This window comes from Bufo gargarizans, chromosome 3, assembly GCF_014858855.1.
Source record: "Bufo gargarizans isolate SCDJY-AF-19 chromosome 3, ASM1485885v1, whole genome shotgun sequence".
Classification (NCBI taxonomy): domain Eukaryota; kingdom Metazoa; phylum Chordata; class Amphibia; order Anura; family Bufonidae; genus Bufo; species Bufo gargarizans.
In genome coordinates this window covers 241,067,675-241,090,246 of record NC_058082.1, presented here as the reverse complement: position 1 = coordinate 241,090,246, position 22,572 = coordinate 241,067,675, and the positions used below count along the sequence as shown (strand labels likewise).

At 38.0% G+C, this 22,572-nt stretch overlaps 1 protein-coding gene across 6 annotated transcripts in view; it reads left to right on the top strand.

Annotated features, from left to right (window-relative positions):
- The window catches only part of DMD (dystrophin), a 3,186,583-nt gene that overhangs the window by 301,246 nt on the left and 2,862,765 nt on the right, over positions 1 to 22,572 (top strand). The window contains exon 1 of one of the 6 annotated variants that reach the window (XM_044284719.1): positions 7,490 to 7,719. The exons of the other annotated variants lie outside the window; for them this stretch is intronic. Within the exon in view, the coding sequence (XP_044140654.1) occupies positions 7,686 to 7,719 (34 nt within the window). The 5' untranslated portion in view covers positions 7,490 to 7,685. Of the gene's footprint in view, positions 1 to 7,489; positions 7,720 to 22,572 lie in introns of those variants that run through there. 6 annotated transcript variants of the gene reach the window in all.

The following is a 22,572-nucleotide window of genomic DNA, read 5'->3' as shown; positions in this document are numbered from 1 at the left end:
CTGGCTTCCACTCCACCAAGGCCGGGTACCTTGGTGGCACGTCTTAGGTGCACCACAGCAAACCACAATATGTATCTCCTTAATAGGTTTTCTGCACCATTCTGGGTGATACATACCTTCCTTCATATATGAGGCCTATATATATTCTATGGCACCATTATCAGTGAAATATTTCTGTTTTCCAACCTACTGGTGAAACATTGAGAGTCAGTTACAGAGACTGGAGTATACTTATGAGATAAAGGCCCACATTTATCATTCAAATACACCAGTTTAGTAGAGTGAAAAACTTGCATACTGCTAGCTTGAGACTTTTCAAAGGCGCTTGGGCAAAAAAAAATTGTGCTACTGCCATTACTATGCCAGCCTTGTCACTTTCCTGAAAGCCAGCCCTGCCATATTTATCTTCTAACCCTGTTTTCTGACATAGAAGACAGCTGAAGACATCTACACCAGCCAGGGGGTGGCTTATATTTGAGTTCAGACACACGAACTGCCAGATGCTGTGGCTAATTTATGAGAAGGCATACGACTCGTCATAAATCTGGTGCAGCATCCGGCAGCGTGTCGTATATGTCAGGCTATGATAAATCTGTCCCATACAGTTTGACCAGAAAGTAATATATGACACTAGCAGTGTATTTGCAGCAAATTATTGTGTGCTAGACTTTCATGTGCTATCTTATGATCATACATTAAAACAAATGATTATCAGCCTATCAGAACCAATACAATTTAGCTTTTAACATTTTAGTGTTTTTCTTCCTTGCCTTCCAAGAGCAATATTTTTTTTATATTTTTTCGATTGACATAGTCAAATGTGGACTTGTTTTTTTGCAGAACAATTAGGATTTTTAATGGCAACATTTAAAGATCCAAATAATGTATTGCAAAACTATAAAATAAATTATTAGTAGGGTGGAAGAAGAAAACCAAAACATAATTCCTTTATAGTTTTTTTTTATTGGGTTTCATAAAAGCCTTATTCTTTAGGTGGGCAGGTTTATGGCAGTATAACATTTTTGTTTTCGTTATGTTTTACTACTTTTTAAATATTTGAACTTTGGAGGACATTTATTAAGACCAGTCTTAATAAACCCCTAAGCTGGTGGTGGTTCTGCCAAACTTATGAAGAGGCACAGGTCTCTTCATAACTTTGGCGGATCCTCCACCAGTTCTAAATGTAAGACAGCTTTCATAGCTGTCTTACATTTACACCTTTTTCTATGCCTGAAACCATTCCACACCCACTTTTTTAGACCTGACATGAGCGGGGAGAATTTTCAGATTGCCAACACCTTCAATTGCTTTTCAATGGCTGAATATCACGGTTAGTTAGGAAATTTGAGTTAAGAGTTTGAGTGTTAATTCCGCTACATCTGTAAGTTTGATACAAGTGCAATGTAGTTGCACCTATTTCAGTAATTGTACACCTGAGGTTGCCTGGAGTAGGGATAAGATTTTTTAAAAAGTTGCAAATAACAAATGAGACAAAAGAGTAATCCTTCCATACATCTACTACAACGATATAACATCGGAGCAACAGAAGATTGGTCAAAAATTTTGTCCACCTAAATTCTCCTAAGCCAATAGTAAAGCCGGCATTCATTGGTATGTGGGAAAGAGATCTTGACTCCTCGTTTACCCAGGCAACGATTTCCAGACTACTTATTAGACCTCATAAAGCTTCGAGATGTGTGCGTATCCAGGAGAATGCCTATAAAATTTTAACTAGGTGGTACAAAACCCCAGAAATTACCTGTAGATTTAATCCTACGCTCTCAGACAGGTGCTGGAGGTGTGGAATAGAAAAAGGCACTTTCTTCCACATATGGTGGTCCTGTCCCAAAATTAAAGTATGGTGGGGAGCTATATTTGAACAATGCAACAGGATCTGCAATTTGTCCATCCCCGTTTCTCCAGACCTAGCCCTTCTAGGGACACACATCTCCAATAGTAGGACTTCCATTCCTCCCCTGTTCAGTAATTTACTGGATGCGGCCCGTCTCCTGATACCGTGCTATTGGCTTTCAACAGAAACACCACCCATCCCTAGGTGGTTTGCCAAGGTTGATCAAATTTATAGATTTGAGGAACTGGCATCTTGGGAAAACAGAAGTATAATTGCTTACAAGAAATGTTGGTCACAATGGTTGTCTTTTAGGAAATACGATTAATTGCCTCCCCCGCATTTAGTTTCTGCCTGTATGATACTAGCTTCTATATGCTTTTATATGCTTGTCCAGATCTAGTATAGCATTAATTTAGATATACAAGCTTTACAATGTTAACCTGTCGGATGCTCTAAGTTATTGTTTCACGGACTGAAAAACTTTGGCTGAACTTGCATATGTCCCCAAATTTGAGAAAGATCTCAGATTCCTGTAACACTAATTTGTACCTGATTGTACTTGATTTTGATCTGTCCATGTTTTACTTGTGAAAAAGTCTGTACTTTTTGGAAATTCTTTCAATAAAAAGTTCATCAAAAAAAAAAAAAAGAGATAAAAATATGTAAAAAAAATAATAATAATTTTGTCCACAAACTTTTAGAAAAAAAAAGTTTGTCCACAATCATTATGTCAAAGGTGAAAGCAGCATAGTAAGGCTAGTTTTTACACTATCTAGTGCTGAGATTCAGTGGGACAAATACCGCTGCAAGCCACATTTTTTTGTCTGGCCAGTTTCTCTCCGGGTCCCATTATAGTCAATGGATTCCCACCTGGGAAAGGTAGTTTCTGGCTACGATGGATACCATGACCTCCAGCAGGCTGTTCCTCTATTGGAACAGCCTGCTGGAACAATTTAGCACTAATTTAGCACTAATTTATGAAACTCATGCATTGGACATTAAATAGGGGGCAGTCTAGATACTTGAAATCTGACTGTACATATAACCATCTCCTGCAATATAAAAAAAAAAAGGTGGAATAGAAGCTTTAATACCAAAAAGGTTTAATTTGGAAGAGGCACAACATACTACATTCTATATTTTAACTTTATCATTAATGTATTTAATTTTATTGGGTGTCATGTACCTTTGCAGTGCAAAGTTATAAAGAGTTCTCAAGACAGTAATACCATAGTAAATATTTTATAACATTGGTTTTGTAGAGAATACATAACATGTTTTATATCAGAATATACCATAAAAGCTTATAGCATGCCTTAAATGGTTTATGTTGGTTTTATTAATTGGAAGCAGGTTAGGCCATAAGAGTATTATTACCTATACATAAACTCCATTTAAACTAGTATTGCCAACGTTTTATCTCTTGTAACATTGTATAACTTTTATGAGTGTCACACCCCATTAGGGCATCTGTAAAGCACAATAAATTCCATTATGTTCTAGTACTCATCAAACCAGTATGTTCTTCTTAATGGTATCTTTAAATTATTGTCACCTTTATAATAACTAACATGTCTATAAATTTGTTTTATTCCCCATCTTGGCCAAATTGGATGCCATGAAAGTTTGGATACATTTGTTTTATTGTTGTGCTTTGTGATATTTCTGGGTTTGTGTAGTATATTAACCTGTCTCTAGAATTTTGTACAGGAATAATGGACCTTTGTAGGTTGTCAGCTGGTATACATTATATCATACTGTCAATACATTTTCTACAACATCCTAGCTGCAAGTCTTTCCTTATTTGGTAATTTAACTAGTAGTATTTTAGTGCTATGATAATAGAATAATGAGACAGTCAATACAGCAGATACTTCATATACAGTAGTCACTATTAAATGTAGTTGTCATTTCAGTTTTGCGTAACAAAATGTACAAGTGTCCAGAGCAATTTTCTACATGTCCACTAGAGTGCAACTTTGGCTCATAGACACTGTCCACTTTTCTATATGCGAGTTGATTCCATAATCCAAATTGTTACAAGTTACAGTAGATTGGTTATTTGTTAAAGAGAATTTGCACCTTCAGCAAGTCCTATTATGTAAAATAATATATGTATGGAACACCTGTCACTGACTCCAGTACAGTAATTTGTATGTCAATACTCACCCCTATTCCCCTGCTATGTGCCCTCAAACTATCTGTGTAATGCATGGAAAGGACTTATCCTGGAGTCCTCTATATTATATACGCATGCACAGGAGTCCTCTCAATGCATTCCAATGGCTGTTTTGTGGGTGCAAAGCAGGGGATTAAGAGCGCATATCAACATACAAGTTACTGATCTGGAGTCAGCGGCAGATTTTCAATGTATGTATGCACTTACTAGGGCTTGACAGAGATGACAGATTCACTTTAAAGTATTATGTGCACCAGTGGCGTACCTCCAATAGATGCAGACTACGAAGATGCAATTGGGCCCGTGGGGAAAAGGGGCCCACAATGAACCAAAAGCCCCACCCCTTAATTACACTCATTACTGTTCAGCTCCAGTATAAATCCCTATCATAGGAGGAGAAGGCTAAAGGACCTTTGATTATGTCATCACAAGTCCTGTACCTCTTGTAAAGGAACTGCACAGAGCATAGTGCAGTTCCCAGGTTGGATAGGAGCATCTGCCAGCGCCTATGATAACATCATCATAATCATCACATGTCCTGTACATCTAATAAAGGGACTGCACAGAACAGTAGATGTCATGTGAATAGATATACGAGTGATATATGAGGTACAAGGTACAATAGATACAGTATTAAGATATATAGTATATACAGCAGTGTACTAGCATGTGAGGTACAAGCTATAATTTATACCTCATGCCTCACATATCAGTACACTGTTGTATATATTGTCCAGGAATGGGATGTGGGAGGAGCTATGAATTTAGGTTCTTGCTATGGAGTCCAATGATTTCTATGTATGCCCCTGATGGTCACTTATATAGCTTTATGTTTTCTCTTCAGTATTTTAAATATACCACCAGATATCCAGTTTTGGCTAATAGGAAACATGTTAAAGTATATATTAATGCTGATGCACTACATGATCATTGCATGAGTGTGCCCTCCAGTGCACCAAGTGCATAGTGTAAAATCGCCTTTTCGAATTCCTACGACTTTGTGCATATAGCTACTATGCAGACCTATGCATTTCCATGTGTAAAGACTAAACAATTGTAAATGTGTAGAGAGATCCTATAGTCCTATCTTTCACGTGTCCTCTTCTGAAGGTATACACATAGAACCATAAGATTAGGCTCTACACTATTATTATTATTTTTTTCAGATTGTAATTTTTGAGTTAGGTTTAGATAATTGTTAAAAATAATATGTAAGTAGTTTTATTTTATCTCAGGTTCATTGGGGCACAGCTGTGATCTGCAACTAAACATTAGCTAATGTGTCTATGGGGCATCTGGGGTAGTCTACAACACACCTACTAGCACTTCATCGGTTAAGACTGCTTCTTTCTCCCTCCTCTGCCTCTTCTGATTATCTGAGGTGTAGAGGCACAAGTCTAGCATTGGCTCACCAGGATGTCAATAAAGAAATAGCTGGTTTCCAATACAGAAAGGGCAGAATAATAAAATAAAGTACAGATCACTAAACTACAGGTGAGAAAAAGATGATTGTCATTTAAATGCTACACTTTGATATCAGTATATCTGGTGTTTTAGATTAGTGAGGGTGGTTAATGTCAGTCTCCAGAACAGTCAAAGGGTGAATTCCTGTATACATGGTGGTCTAGAGCATTGAAAGGGTAAGGATCCCTGGTGGTAAAGGGAAGTGAAGGTTAAATGGTAATATGCTAATAATAAATACTACTCCAGTTGAGTACATGCTACATACCCAGGGTCCAGCGCTTACTCGCCTATGTAGGCTCCAGTACCATCCTGGTAGTAGAAAGAGGGTAAGCACTGATAGCTCAGCATCCTGTATCCTCCTTGTATGGAGCATAGAGATGAGTCCAGAGAGGAGATAGAAAGAACCATCCAATTAATCGGCTTTCTCATTCAAGAAGTAAAAACATGTATAACCCTTTTAGCTATGAATATAAGAACACCAGTTGTCCTTTTGAGTTATTCTTATAAATTCCTTTCACTTTAATTTTACCTAAATCTTTGAAAACTGTGTGACAACCAATATGTCTATCAGTCTGTAATCCTGCCGTCACTGTTACTCAGCTTCCCCAAACTTCTATATTACATTTCTGACTATTCAGCAAAGTCAGAGATCCTACACCAGTAAAAGGGGTTAGATGATATAGGATTGTTCTTGCCTACAAGCTGTGTTTTGTATTGTAGCTTTGCCCTATCTCAAAGCCAAAGCAGGGCGTTGAGAAGTAAAGCATGTTTGCTTCTTTTTTTTTTCTTTTTTTTTTTAAACATCACACTACTTCTTGAAGTAGGTATATTATATTTACCAAAAAGGTTTCGGAGTAATCTGTTTATAGTACCTATAGTATCCTAAAGTAGCCATTTTGACTGCTGCTCATATCTGCACAAAGTGTGTTGAAAAACTTATGGTGGTTTCTGGTTTTAACTGATGTTATTTTCCTTAGGATAGGTCATAAGTGCAACTCTCAGCACCCTTATTGATCAGTGATTTAAGGCCTCATACCATGACCATATGTATTTTTAGGTTCGCAAATCGTGGATCCACAAAATACGGAAGCAGGTCTTTGACTTCATTGGTTCCATGGTCCACATTTTGTGGCCAAGTATAGGACATGTTCTATCCATTTATGGAACAGACATACAGATGTGGAAATCACGCGGATCATTTGTGCTCTTACCGGATCTGTTCGTCCTTTCCACAAAAAGATGCAAAATGGACAACTTCCCTATTTTGCGGATCCGTGACTTGTGGACCATAAAATGGATATGCTTCAATAAGTGCTATATGCAATTCAACTGAATGAAACTGTACTGTGACACAAGGCACAGCTACTAGTGGTTTGGCAGAGGGATCAATTTTAAAGAACTGTTAAACCCCAGGGATTACAACAACAACAACCCCTTTTATAACAGGTACCAGCTGTTATTCCTGTGGGAACCTCTGTCTGGGTAGACAGTTCCCCTAAATGGCAGGCAGCCTATTTGTCATGCATACATGGGCAAAGTTCATAAGAGCAGAAGCCACTCCTACAGGGGGTTCATAGAGGGGGGTCTTGAATAGGGGACCTGCCCTATGACCTTCATATGCAGGGCAGATGGAGAGGGGAGACAAACATTTGAAAATATAGCTCAGCATTTTTTCTTTAATTTTGGGAGAAAACACTTTATTTGTCTATATATGAAAATAAGGAATGTAAATTCAGATAAATTATTCAAGAAAAAGACTGAAAATGTAACATTTCATTTGCATTCAGACATGTGTTCATACTATATTAACCATTTAAGTCTATTAGAAATGCCACTCAAGAAGAGAACCATATATGTATGCTGAGCCCTCTTTTCTAGTAGAAGAACTGGCTTGTTTACAGCTTGTGCGCAAGTACTGGAATGTCAAATATCTTCTGGCCTCTAGAAAACTCTGGCATCAGTTACTTTCTTAGCTTACTGGATATAACAATCACTTCAACTGCAGGGAAGAAGTCTTCTGAAGCTTTCCAGTTGTCACAGTAATTAAATAGAAGAGACAGGAACATTTTCTTTCTATTGTCCTATTCAGGGTAAAACTTTTTCTTGGACTTTACCTCCTGTCTGCCTTTGAGCTCTAAAGAACCAGCAAGTATTTCTCCTATTAGGATTTTTAACCCCTGAGATCTCCTTATGGAAACACCTTGCTATGAAGAGGAAGAATCCTGTAAGTATTCAATGACTAAAGAAATAATGTTAGGGAGGAATTTCATGACAGCTTCAAGATTTTTCACTTGCTTTACTTTTGCACATAATTGGAAAGATATTCATAGTAATTAGAAGTGATTAGGTAATGCAGAGTTAATGCTGACCTACTGTTGGGCATCCTTCTATAGATATTAACTATAATACAAGTAAATATTGGCAATATGGATGATGATAATCATACTAGGCAATGGGTCTGTTTGTGATGTGTGCTGTGCTGAATGCACCTGCTTAGCACGTTGTATATCAGTTGTGATAGGGTTTTTTTGTGTTTTTTTTTCAGAAGTTCATGTGGATAATGACATATTTTAATTTTGCCTATGTAGGTTTAATGCCTTTAATATGGGGATGTTTAAAATAGTTTTGTGCATGTTCTTGTGTTATTGATGGAAGCTTTATAAAAAAAAAATAGATGCGAAAATGTGTGTACAGATATAGCCATGCTGAGTTTTTCATATGTAGTAAAGCTAAACCTACATTATATCCGGAATTTAATATTGTCCCACACACAAGGCTTAAGAAATGAAACTGGTGTAAATAAAAAAATGATTTCGCTGCTCATAGCAACCAATTAAATTCCACTTTTTCAGAGCTCATTTGGAAAATAAAAGTTAGAATCTCAATGGTTACTATGGGCAACTAAGGTATTTATCCTTTCCATCTGTTTTGATAAATGCCACCCCGCTGTTGTTTCTTCACAGCCTATTTGTTTTGTATGAATATGGTATATACAGAACTAGTAATAGCTTGGTAGCCAGAGCATATCACTAAAGGTACTCAAATACCTTTATACTCATTCAGCCTATACCTCTGTACATCTCACCCCAACACACTTAAGGGTCAGTTCACATCTGTATTTGGTAACTTTGGTAGTCTGTTCTGGCAGAGGAGCAAACTACTGAAGTTACTGTATCCGGCATAGCTGGCCATCACCGGGAACAGCTGGATCCCAATGTAGTGATATTTTATTGGGAGACAGCCAGCATTTATGCCAAAATTCGACCGTCTTCCTCCCAGATCCCATTGTATTCCATGAGGATATGGTGGCGACTGACAGTGTCTGGCTATGCAAGATACAGTAACTGCAGTGGTCTGCTCCTCTCCTGAAACAGTCTACTGGGGTTACAGTACCTAATGCAGATATGAACTTACCTTAAGCCAAGCATGTTTTAATGAGAAGAAAGGGCAAAGCCACTTTCAGTCACCTCTGATGGCAGCTTGTCTCCTCGGAGAACAATAAGATTGAATATTAAAATCGACCGTGCCCGATCTTTCTCTTCACCAACATCAGCTGTCAAGGAGAATTGTGATAGGGGCCAATAAAATAGTATGATGATATATTTGTACTACATACTTTAAAATATAAACATATGTGAAATCATAGAGGAGTTCTGTGAGCAAATAAAATCTTAAGTGTCACACTGAGCATTTTTGACAGGTCACAAAATCCATGGTGACTTCTAATATTTTTTCTCATTTATAGTAGGTGTATTGTAGTAGGTGTACAATAGGGAGTACTATACCATGTTGTTGTTCTTCCAACTGCACTAGAAGCTATTTTTGATGAACAAGGGAACGAGTCCTGTCAATGTAGTGCTACTCTTATCTGCAAGGTTCTGCCATCAGATGTGATGCTTCCAAAAAGTATTATTAACAAACATTAACAGAAATGTTATATTTATGTGCACATATAACATACATAGTGAATACACAATACAGTAACAAGACTGGTTATGGTGGCCATTTATCAGTATGGTCACTCATAACATTAAAACATTGACATTTACATTGTAATTCTGTGCACCGAATGATCTACAGTGTTGACCTACAGTCACTTTGCTACACACCTTTATATTGACAAGAGCTTTATTGGTAAATGTGATACACAGTGTAGAGTGTGTGCCATTTTGATGCTATGGCCGGGTGAATTGGCTTCAAATATTTTCAAGCTGCAAATGATTGCTCATAGGACTCAAGTTGTAAAGGATCTCCAAAGTTAATATGGCTCAAATCTGTGCTATACAATTTACCAATATTAATACAACCGATAAAGTATACGGCTGGGAGAGACCTCCTTATGTTCACAACTTGTCATCATGGGTATTTCTGCGCATGGGCTCTGCAGGAGATAAAGTATTCCTATACTGTATATTAAAAGAAACATTCCCCATCTGCAAAAAAAATAGGAACAGACTATAGCATTAAACATGAAAACAGTTGGTTTCTTTTATACTATAGCTCCACTATACACCTGTTAGGTCTTCACATAGGACTCTTGTTTTAGTTTGAAAGTTCACAATTTGTATGACATCGACACTGAGAAACATTCCGCGCATTCTCTTTGTGGGTATCTTGAATTACGAGTTGAAGTCATCTGCAGAAAGCACATGACCATGCAGCTGGCGATTAGCTGCCTACAGCCTATTCATGGTGCCCAGAGAGACAGCTGACAAGCACAGTTGTAGTGTGACAGAAAATATTGACAGCAATTACACATTCACGACTTAATGCTACATTCAGAGTGAGTCGGCGTACGGCTTTACATGTAGGCTGAATGCTGGAGCACTTATGACAATGTCAAAACCTTTTCTTTAGCTTGGTATCACATTCAGAGCATGGGGCTGATAATATCATTAATTCCAAATTTATATAAATTGATTGAATTCTGACATAATCTGGATTTTATTTTTATTTTTCCTTTTCCCTTGCAATGCTGTGCCTTCATTTCTTCTAGGCCGCAGTGTATACAACATTCTGTACAAGCACTGCTTGTGTCTGTTATTAGCATAGTCCCTTATATATAATCTAATTAACGGTATGAAGGTGCTTTTAATGTGACAGTGAGCTGCCTAAAATACTGGACCTCTACATAACTACACAGTTGGTGCATGTGGTACATCCAAACCTTGGGAAATGATATATTGAATCTCATAATTACAGCAACCTTTAATATGACATAGGTTGAGTACACAGTTGCAGGAAACTTCAAACTGACAACACATGAAAAGCCATGGAACATCACACTTGCTGCATCTGTTTAATACACTATAGGTGTTATGTAAGACATTTCTATATCTGTATGATTGATATCTTCAAAAAATTAAACATTAAAGGGGTTCTCCGTGAATTAAATAAATTTAAATACTTAAATATTGCTTTATTATAAATATATTCCTAAATACCTTTTTATTAGTTATAATGACTAGTTTTGTCTGGAGAACAATCATTGGAGGAAATAAAATGGCCGCCGTCCTATTAGTACATACAGAACCTGTCCTAATCACACAGTAGGACGAGTTACTTTACAACACTGAGCTAGAGAGCTGCCTCCTCTCTTACTTGTCAGGGATTATGATCCTAAATACAGATGATAAGAACTTCAGTTGAATCTCTATAGGAAAGGAGATCATAAGGAGACATGAAGTACAGAGAGGACGGACAGGACAGACTGTGGTAATGGAGACTGCATACAACTGCTGCTGCTCATTACCACACCTCCACTTTCCTCGTTGTTCCTCATGTCTCCTCAGGAACTCCATTACTACAGAGACTCAGGTGAAAATCTTATAAGTAGTATTCAGGATCATAATCCTTGACATGTAGGAGAGAAGGATGAGGTAACTCTTTTGCTCAGTGTTCTGAAGTAATTTGTCCTCCTGTGTGATTAGGACAGGTTCTGTGTGCACTAATAGGACGGCAGCCATTTTATTTCTCCTGATGACTGCTACCTAGACAAAAAAAACATTAGAACTAATGAAAGGTATTTGGTAATATATTTATAATAAAGTGATATTTAAGTATTTTCATTTTCTTAATTGTTGGAGTACCCCTTTAAGGGAGGAATCTATCATAAGCAAAACCCGGTTTTTGACTACACAATGGTCTTGATAAAACAGGGCCTTGGAGTCTTGTGTGTTGCTTGGTTAATGATTTTCGAGGACTCAATGGTAGTTTTAGATGTTCACCTAATTAACCAACAGAATAAAAGTTATCAGTATGAATTTTTTTTTTTCTACTGACAATTTTAGGCATAGATCTACCACTTGTCCTTTCAATATACTGTAGTGTAGAAGGTCACTGGGATCAATAAGCTGTCTTAACCCTCAGAGCTCAATTGCCAACTACGAAGCATATTTTTGTATTCATGAGTTAAAGGAATTGTTCATCGTTGTGGGCTTTTTATGCAGACCCTGCCCGATGTGGACAGAGCTGATGAGAGAAGCATATTTACCTGCCATTTTGTTGCTAGGTTCCCACTCACTCACTTCCACAAGTCCACTGCTTTGCTCTCCTTCCAGTCTATCAACATCTGGTTTGATGCCGCTGAATGCACAAATGGCAGAAGCTTTGTCCTGCTCCTTTGCATCATGTCAATGTGTCACTACTGCGGCCAGACATTTGTTGCAGAGGCAACAAACTGCATATGCTTGGAGCAGAAAGAGGCACTAAGGGCAAAAGGAGCGAAGGAGACAGAACCCAGCTGCAGGGAGCAGGCAAGTATGCTTCCCTAGCAGTTATAGCTATGTATTTATATGTGGGAGGAAGGTCTGTCAATTGGCCCGCCAAACTATCCACCTACTGTATGGTTGCTGAATCTCTTTTTATTCTCCGACCTCACAAATGTGCCAAAGAAAAGAGTTGAAAATAATAAAACATAAAGGATGATTATTAAGAAAATCTTTTCATGTATTGGAAATCTGGAGATCAAGAATTCTAAGGAGTTCTAAGCAGTGTATTGAGCAGACTTATGCTGGAGCTGTTCAATACTAATTTAAGCAAAATGACTAATTTGATTCAAGTAAGTTACGGCTCTCTGTTGCCAGGTTATGCTGCCACTGGATAGGTGAGAATAACACTGGTTATTCCTACCTTCAGGCTGCAATCATGCATATAGTATTTGTAGCAGCTTTTGGAGTTAAACACATTAGTAGATCCCCCCCAAAAAAAGGAAAATAATAAAGGAAGTCTCTTTTGTATTCAGTCATGTGTTTGGCTCAGAAACTATAGATGTGATTCCGGCCAAAGCTAATATCACAAGAGCATGTTCGATCCTGGAAACATGCACCATAAAAAGTTTACATTTCCCAGACCTAACACTGTTCCTCTGACCTGAACTGACAGCATCATCCCGAGAGACTCAATTATGTATGTATAGTATAATAGACTTGTGGTCGGGCAGGAACTCACTGCATCATGAGTCATGATGATGCTTTGAGTTTAGGTCAGAGGGGCACTGCTTGGTCCGTGAAATGTGGCCATCACACAAAGCATGTTTCCTGTTCCAAATATGCTCATATGGAATAAGCCTAAAGAAACTGATATTCTTGGCTTAAAGGGGTAGGGGTTCGACACTCTGGACCTCTTACCATGGATGACGGAATACATTATATTGTGGTTGTGCTTGGTATCGCGCTCAGCCCCACTCCCTTCAATGGCATATACAGAATACTTATTATTCTTAAGCAGGCTCTAGACATGAGAGAATTGTTAGCTTCTTCAACCGACAGCCATCTCTCTCAATCCTCTCATACATAGCTAGCCACTAAAAATGGATTGGACAGTTATGCAAGGTTGGTGAACCTGCCGAAAGTGGCATGGTTGGCCGAAACACATTTAGCTTTATACAACAAAACTTGAAGAAATCTGAGGGGGTGAATACCTTTCAAAGGAATCAAGACAAATTATATGTAGTATGTGGTGGTTAATCAGGCATGTACATAGATGTTTGCTGCTTGTAAGGTGAATAGTCACTTAGTCATGAAAGATGCTTGTCATTCAATATGCGTAAAGTGATGTAATAAAACATTTTTGTTTTATATGTACTATGCAGGCAAGACAAGTAAGAATGAAAGGAAATAATGATGACCTTGGTTCATTTTATTTTTATTCACTCATGGTTTGATTGGATTTTGAATAAGGCAGCCGTTTTCACATAGTATTGTACTAGTCCTTGGAGGCTTGAATTCTGTTATCAAAGAAACTCGCTCACAGTGGAACTTATTTTTCTGAAGGTTGTGGGTTGAAGTGAAAAGGAAAAAGAATATTTCCTTATAGGATATTAGAGGAACTGTACCATTTTTTTATGAAAAGATTTATGCTCTGATGCCTATTAGCCTTCTGACCTGCTCAGCACATTGGCATCTAAAAGATTTTCCATTAACTATTCATGTCCGACTTTATTTTAGAATGTACCTTTGTTGACTGCAGTGTATAATAGATTTATGCAGGAGTCCACCGCAAGCTCTAATTTCTGCATGGAAAATTAGCTCAGTTGAAACTTGGAAAGTGAAAAATAACTGAGAGTATGTACTAGTTATTGTCCTTTATATAGATATGACTTTGTTAAAGTGAAACAGGTGTCACTACAAAAACCAAGCCAGACATTGTGCGGTGGATTATTTGATGTTTATACTCTATGCACGGTTGTACATTTAACCATGTGTTTTATCTTAGTAATAGACCTATTGAAATATAGCCAAGTATAACCAAGGAAAGAATATACGTGAAATCGAGTGTATTCCCATGATCACAGCTAACCATCTTCACTCTTTCTCCTAGCACATTAAAGAGGAGTAGGAAAGTGGTCTCTCTTTGTAATGTATTCTTAGTAGTGATCCAGTCCATGAAAGAACATTGATAGTTATTTATGTCTTTGTATTACCTTTGTGATCCTCACCATTTTCAGCAGGCTAATTAAAGGGGTTGCACAGTAGCGCCGATGCAGTGCAATTACAGCTTCCTCTCCTATTCACACTGTACCACCGCTACAATCTATATGGCGTGCAGATAAACACTGAAGAGGACACAGTGCTTGCATGACATTTGCTTGATCCTGAGTAAATGGACTACAACCTGTCACTGATTTAATTAGCCGTTAAGTGGGTTGTCCAGCTACGTACCTATTTTTTTTTCTAAATACCACTTAAAATTTTTATAAAATATTAAAACAATGTTCACATTTTTGATGACTCACCACTCCCACGCCTTTCCCTTTGGTGCCTGCTTCAGTGATGATATGTCAACACAAACATGTGACTGTTGCAGCCAATCACTGGCAGCAGCAGTAACCCTAGTAGTGTTGACATGTCCCTACTATAACCTGTGTTTGGGGGTCACTTGTCTGTAATAGCATTTCATTAGAGCAGTAGGAAGTCCTAAGTTTAGCATGAGACTAAGGAAGCATTGGAACCATCAATACAGAAGAATCAGTAATTATTGCTTCTGAGTGGTTTTTAAATAATTTTAGGTGGCTGGGCAACCCCTTATGAGAACACGAGAATAAGTGACATAATTTTATATGGCATGTGGCAAATCATAATGAGATTTAACTTGCATCTTTACTACAGAGCAATATCTATAACCCTAAATCAAATAAAAGGTAGAATGATAAACAATATTTGCCGACAATGACTGCGGTGTAATAATACAAAACTGCTCCTCCCTTGTCCATAGACTGGTTTTATTATAACAGCTCAACTCCCTATAAGTCAGTGATAGTAAACCTTTAGAGACTGAGTGCCCAAACTGCAACCCAAAACCCACTTATTTATTGAAAAGTGCAAACATGGTAATTTAACCTGAATACCAATATAGTATATTATCCATGTACTTATACTATGATACTATGTATCATTTAGCTATAACAGCCTTCCTACATTCAATCCGCTGCCTGTGCTATACATGGTGCGCCTTGTGCTGATGAATGGCAGGAAAAGTCTAAGGCATGTTGATACACCATAGACTTTTTACAGGGTGCGGGTGCCCACAGAGAGGGCTCTGAGTGCCTCCTCTAGCACCCGTGCCATAAGTTCACCACCACTGCTATAAGTAAACAGGACTGAAATGCAATTCCAGACAAACTCCACAAGCACAAGAGATGTGCTCATATAAAAAAAATATATATGTTTTTTTCATCTACTTTAATGGAGAAGCAGTTGTATGATATATGGTAATTCATTTCTTTGAATAGAAGGAACAATGTGGCCTTTTTCCAATTCACTATCTGTCTGTATCCTTACAAAGGCTGTCTAGGCAGGGTTTGTGGACTGCTGTATGGTCGTGAGCTTATTATAAGACATCTACTTAAGGCATCTCATGCAAAAATAGTAAATGTCTTTAAAATATTTGCAAACAATCTGTAAAGAGAAAAATCAACCAAAAAAATGTTTGATGGGGATACGACCCAGGGTCATGCTAGTTTGTTGTAGCTATGAGAAAGAGGGGGTATGATTCCTAAAAAACAATATTTTATTATTATTTGCTAAAAAATGCTCAAATAGGGATATACAGACGCTGTCTAATATGGTGACTCAATTGTAAATACAAGTATAAGGTGTTGGATAGGTGGGGGGCAATTGTCATGAAATGGGAGTATCTCTCCCTAGACAGCCCTAAATAGGCCCTCAGCCCAGGGTCACCCCCTGAGGGTAGAGGTTCCCTGTCCTTGTTCCCAAGATATATATATATATATATATATATATATATATATATATAAATAGAGGACAGGGAACCCCTATCCTCAGGGGGTAACCCTGGGCTGAGGGCCTTTTTAGGGCTTTAGGGCTGTCTAGGGAGAGATACTCCCATTTCATGACAATTGCCCCCCGCCTATCCCACACCTTATACTTGTATTTACAATTGAGTCACCATATTGGACAAAGTCTGTATATGCTTATTTGAGATTTTTTTTTTTTACAAATAATAAAAAAATATATTTTTTTTTAAGGAATCATGTCCTCTCTTTCTCATAGCTGCAACAAACAATCTGTAAAGTTTGAAAAACCACATGAAAAAAATGAGTATGGGAACTGATTATATTCCGAAATATTGGAGGTTGGGAAGACAAATAATTATTTCTCATGCATTCTTACCCTTCAATCATATAGAAGGATTAAGTAAGAAATGGCAATGATGGGCAATATATGATTTCCTCTCTCTTACTCTTTCCTTTCTCGTTGTCATAGCAACACAACAGAAAGATATTGAAGCTTACTGGAATAACTGTCTGTGAGATAGATCTGTCACTAATGCATGTTTTATCCCAGCAAAAATGAGAAAGAATTATGTTTACATCTTTGTTTTAAGATACTTGAAATACATATGATACACAAAAAAAGCAATTTAGCCTAAAATAAGGAAGCGCATATTGACTTGGTTTCTAAAATGTTTTAATATTTTCCAGTACATTAAAGTGTGTGCTGCAAAAATGATACAATGATTCTCTCCTTTTATTCTGCAGTGATTATCTTAGGCTTTTGTACATGTCAGTTAGCAATTACCTTCAACATGGGCCACATCTTTTTTAGATATTCATGCTTATTTAAAAAAATAACCCCCCTCCCCACGGTCCTGCCCTGTAAAATTAGAGTTGTGGGCTGATGCATTTCCTAGATAGTGTGTGGTGAGGAAGCACCAACGAGCCACTCTGTTACTGGCTGAGGGTATTTAGATACAGGGCAAGGAAAGAAACCTTGAAAGGAACTCTAGATACAGCTCGGTGAAATAGATGAGGTTATGCAAGTCCTTTATAGAGGACCTATCACCTATACAGATATCTCTGTTTTAGAAATTAAAATCAAGTCCCAAACCTCTTTTCTTATGACTTATGATGACCCTATATTGTACCACTTCTCTTTTAGTCCTCTAGAAGTTATGAAGGAATTGCCAAAAAGGTCAAACTGGGTGTTACTATTTACGGTGTGTGTCCTTGCACAGTCTGATACTGGCAGCATTGATTGGATAGTGGACACGCCATCAAATAGTAACAGCCATCTGGATCTTCATTGCAAATTTCTAGTCATTCCTTCATTCTTCTAGCAAGAATAATAATGGAATGGCACAATATACAGTTATATGAGAAGATACTGCAGTATTGAGATTACATGGGTTATTCTAATAGTTACTAAAACAGATAGGTCAGAAGAGGTTGCGTGCCCCTTTTTAAGCAGTGCATGTGGTTACTTTGAAATTTCCCTGCTAGACACTTTAGTTTTGTGCACATAGCAGGAGTGAAAGCAAACCAAAAATATGGAGTTAAATAGTACATAAACTATGAATGGCAATGATCTAGAGCTGAATATGTTATTATTTTATATATATATATATATATATATATATATATATATATATATATATAGTACAAAGAAAGAGCAACAGCACTACTTGTAGATGAAACCTTTTGGTGTATGGGGGTGATCACTGAAGTAATGCATCCTCATATACCGCACCCCCTTTTCTCCATTCAATATATGTTACGTCCCCTTTAGGACTATTATCCTCCGATATTCACGATTTGACCTCTTGACTTAAGTATTTAACATAATTGTCTATAAATAATCGTTCGGATAGTATCTACAACCCGATCATTCTCTATCTACTTTTTTTCCCGACAAAGGTCTCATTGCTGTGCTCTAACTGATCCTGGAGATGGCGAGGCGTTGAGGGTAAGCGCTTCCTGGTTGTCAGGCAACGGTTCACGTGACTCAGTCATGTGACTGGGAGGCCGAACAGGAAGACGCTGCTCTCCGGATCGTCACGCTTCGGGGGAGGTGGCAGGTTGCTGGTGTGCGCATCAGGACCTACGTCACTTGTAGGTGTGGTCTCTGTTTGTATACACCGGTTTCCAGGATACCGGGCATGTGCGGTGGGACCTCAGGGACGCCGGGACGGCTGCCATCATGATACTCCACTATGTAAGTTAGTATGTTTTTTTAAAATCATGCGGCTATTGACCACGTAATCAGCACTTTCAGGTGACCACCATAATTAAAGCACAAGGCACTTTATGAACCAGACAGTGTTTATTTGTGAACTTTGAAAATCTATGAAATTCACTGTGTATGTGATTGTGACACATGTTATGTAATTGAATTCACATATGAGTATGAAAAAACTTTTAATGTGATTCACGTTTTTATACATTATTGAATATGTTATTGCCAATCACCTTGTTAATTGACTCACTAAGCATTGTGGGTATAAATGGAGATGTTGAGACACCAATTGTTATGCTTGAGAAAGACTGCAATGAGCAGTTGAAACGTTGCACAGGGGAAATAAAGCGGGCCATTTTTTCACTTTATCTTGGAGTGCTGCCTCTTCTTTGAGACATCTATATATATATATTTTTTTTTTTTATTAAGCACAAACTATATCTAAACCAATAATAAAACAATAGTGTTCATAGCCCTTAAATAATGATGATTTCAATACCCATTTACATGGCAAACTATCATCAAGTCTTATTCCTTAAAGAGGCCCTGTCACCACAAATTGGATTGCAATCTGAAAGCACCATGTTATAGAGCAGGAGAAAAGAACAGAACAACAAGAAAAGAGTATATAATTCCTTGAATAAAAATATATTTATTGAAATTCGTTTAAAAAGTGTGCAAGACACAAATACATACTGCTTATATAGTGACTCACCTCTCCTGAGGAAGTCATAGGCGACAAAACACGCGTCGAGGAGCGGCACCCCCATTTATAATGCCCACCAACACAGGCAATGATGAACTTCAGATGAGGTTCTCCTTTATGCATTAGTCACTTTATCACCAATAGTTACATCGATAGACATCAGTGCGGTTGAATTCAGTGGGGATTTTTCTTCCCATTATTCCACCTAGTCAGGCACATAGCATGTCTTTATGACAGTAACTCACGGTTGTTAGAGTCTTTACTGCATAGCTATTAGGTGTTATAAATGAGGATAACTTTGGATATTCTCACTATATAAGCAGTATGTATTTGTGTATTGCACACTTTTTAAACAAATTTCAATAAATATATTTTAATTCAAGGAATTATATACTCTTTTCTTGTTGTTGTTGAATTGTATTACGGAGTATTCCGGTAACGTTAGAATTGTCTAACCATAGACCTTGTTGGGTAATAATTATATACAATTTATGCATTTATATATATGCTTTTCACCTCCTGTGATGAGCTATCGGTACAGATAGGAGATAGCTGTCAGTCACTGATAACACATCCTGCCTATACCAAGAAGTATTCACAAGGCTGAGATATAAATATATAAATGACAAGTTTTACTGAATCTTTTCCTCAAAAACTATATATCAATCTGCTCAGCTTTTCCTGCTCTATAACATGGTGCTTTCAGGTTGCACTGAATTTTGTGACTACAGTTCCTAGGTTGTCTCATTTCAGCAAATGGAATTTATCATGTAGACAAGATAATACAAGACACTAATGTACTGTGATTGTCCATATCGCCTCCTTTGCTGTCTTGATTCATCTTTCCATCACATTATACACTGCTCGCTTCCAGGGGTTACGACCACTGCTGCAGTGCAGATACGAGATGGTTAGAACTATTGCGCAAGTATGCCTATGCGCACACTTCCATGGTCCCGGCCACCAATAAGGCCAGCACTTTTTCCTATACTATGCAAGCACGGCCACCACTGCTGAATTGCAGGGTGATCATAACCCCTAGAAACGAGCAGTGTATAATATGATGGAAAAATGAATCAAGCCAGCAAAGGAAGCAATATGGACAATCACAATACATTAGTAAGAGCCTTGTATTAACTTTCTCTACATGATAAATGCTGCTTGCTGAAGTGAGACAGCCCCTTTAAGTTGTGTAAAATAAATTGCACCATGTAAATGAGCTGTTAGTGTGCACTGTCTATGTCATTAAAAGCGGAATCTAGTCTGCCAGGGCAGAATTGCTTGTGATGTGCGCTAATATGTCTGCCTAGGAACAACGTGTCCTTGGCTACTAGAATAGATATAGAAAATCATATTATTATGTAAACAGCAAACCTTAACTGTGTAGGTCTCATTATCCAGACATTTATATCTCACTGTACTGCTTCAATGTTCTAAGTGGCTAATACCTGCAGATTATTCCAAAACAATTCTGCTTTTATTTTGCCTTTCTGGTTCTTTATACTTGAAGGGACTCTGCTGTAATGCCTATCAGCACTGAACCAAATATTCTAATTGATTTGGTAATCATATGAATAATTCTTTCAGTCTAGCAAGCATGGCACCAGCAGGAGTTGTCACACATTTCTCTGGGCTGAAAAAGTATTCCGTGTACTCATTGCTTCCACCGGCTCCAACAGACTGTACACACAGTGTGGTTTCTCCAGTCACCGAGAAGGCAGCAGTAGGCAATGACCAGGTCACTATAGAAATAGTTGATTAAGCTTCTTACATTTTGTAAATGTCTTATCAGATATAACAGCTATTGATGTACAGGACCTGACCATTCATAAGATTTCTTTCTAGCTTTAATCATATGTGGTCTGGTGTCTTGTGCACTGGACGATAAGACAGATACTTTGTTCTGCTGATGTCCTGTGGTAACTGTTTGTAAAGATTTTAAAGACTGGTTACATTAAAAACTTAGGGGGTCATTTATTAAGCGTATTTCAGGCAACGGTTAGTTTCACCGCAATCCGCGACGTCTACCCGCTCACATCAGGTGTAAATAAATTAGCGTGACGTGGGAAGGGGATGGGCTGGCAGGTCTGTCTTATTCACCATTTTCTATGCCCTTTTCAGGCATAGAAAAAGTTCTAAATGAAGTACAGCTAGGAAGCTGTCTTACATTTAGAACTGGCGGAGGATCCGGAAAAATAATGAAGATTCTGGCGCCTCTACATAACTTTAGCGGAACCACCACCGGCTTAAGGGTTTATTAAGACGGGCGTTTAAAACGCTGGTCTTAATTAATGTGTTTGTAAATAGGTTCATAATTCAGAGTTCTATATCTCTTAATATATCTTTGTATTGTTTGAAGCGAAATTCTTTTTTTTCTTTTACATAGTTCCAGATCCCCTGCATAAATAAAATTAAAACATGCTTTCTGCATACACCACTAGAGGGAGCTTAGAAACGTACTGCATACGGTTGATACATTGAATTCCATCATTAGACAGTATGCAGTAAACTCTTAGGCTAGGTTCACACCTGAGCGTTTTACAGCACGTTCCAACGCGCAGTAAAACGCTCAACAAGGAGAAACGAATGCTTCCCTATGGTCATGGTTCTCACCTGGGCATTTTACAGCGCGTACGATCGCGCTGTAAAACGCCCGACGCCCCAAGAAGTACATGAGCTTCTTTGGGGCGTCTTGTTGCGCGTTCCCGTACATAGACTTTCGGGAAGGCGCGACAATGGGCGTTCGCTTGTCTCTGCATGCGCGATTGCAAACGCCGGTACAATCGTGCATACAGAGCGCTCCTTTCAGAACGCTCAGGTGTGAACCCAGCGTTAAGCTCCCAATAGTGGCAACATCAAGCCACCAGCATGTCTCCTTTTAAATCTGTTGCTGCAAATAACTTCGGAGCAAAAAAAATAAATAAAACATTGCTGTGATTGCTATACAAGGTGGACATTCACTTTAAATATTTCCTACAGGTCTCAGTTTACTGCTAAGCAGTTAATTGCAATATGTTATTCCATGATAGCAGCCATTCCAGGTTGTTAAGATCCTGATTCAAGGGGAAGGCAAACAAACAATTACATTCATGTCTGTTAATATTATTAGGTTTCTTTTTTATAACACAGAATCATTAGTTGTGTTTTAGCTTGGGTTTAGGCTTAGACAGGTGACAGGAAACTTGTCCATGTTCTGCATGGTGAACAAGGATGAGTAACTGGACCACACATGGATGGGGTATATGTGCAATCCATTTTCCCCACAGATTTTCATTCACTTGAATAAATGAGTCTGGTGGGAAAAATGGACAAATTTAGAACACTGTCTTGTTTTCAGTACAGACATGCCATTCATTTTAACTCGGACATCACATGTCTGAAATCAATCTAAGGCCTC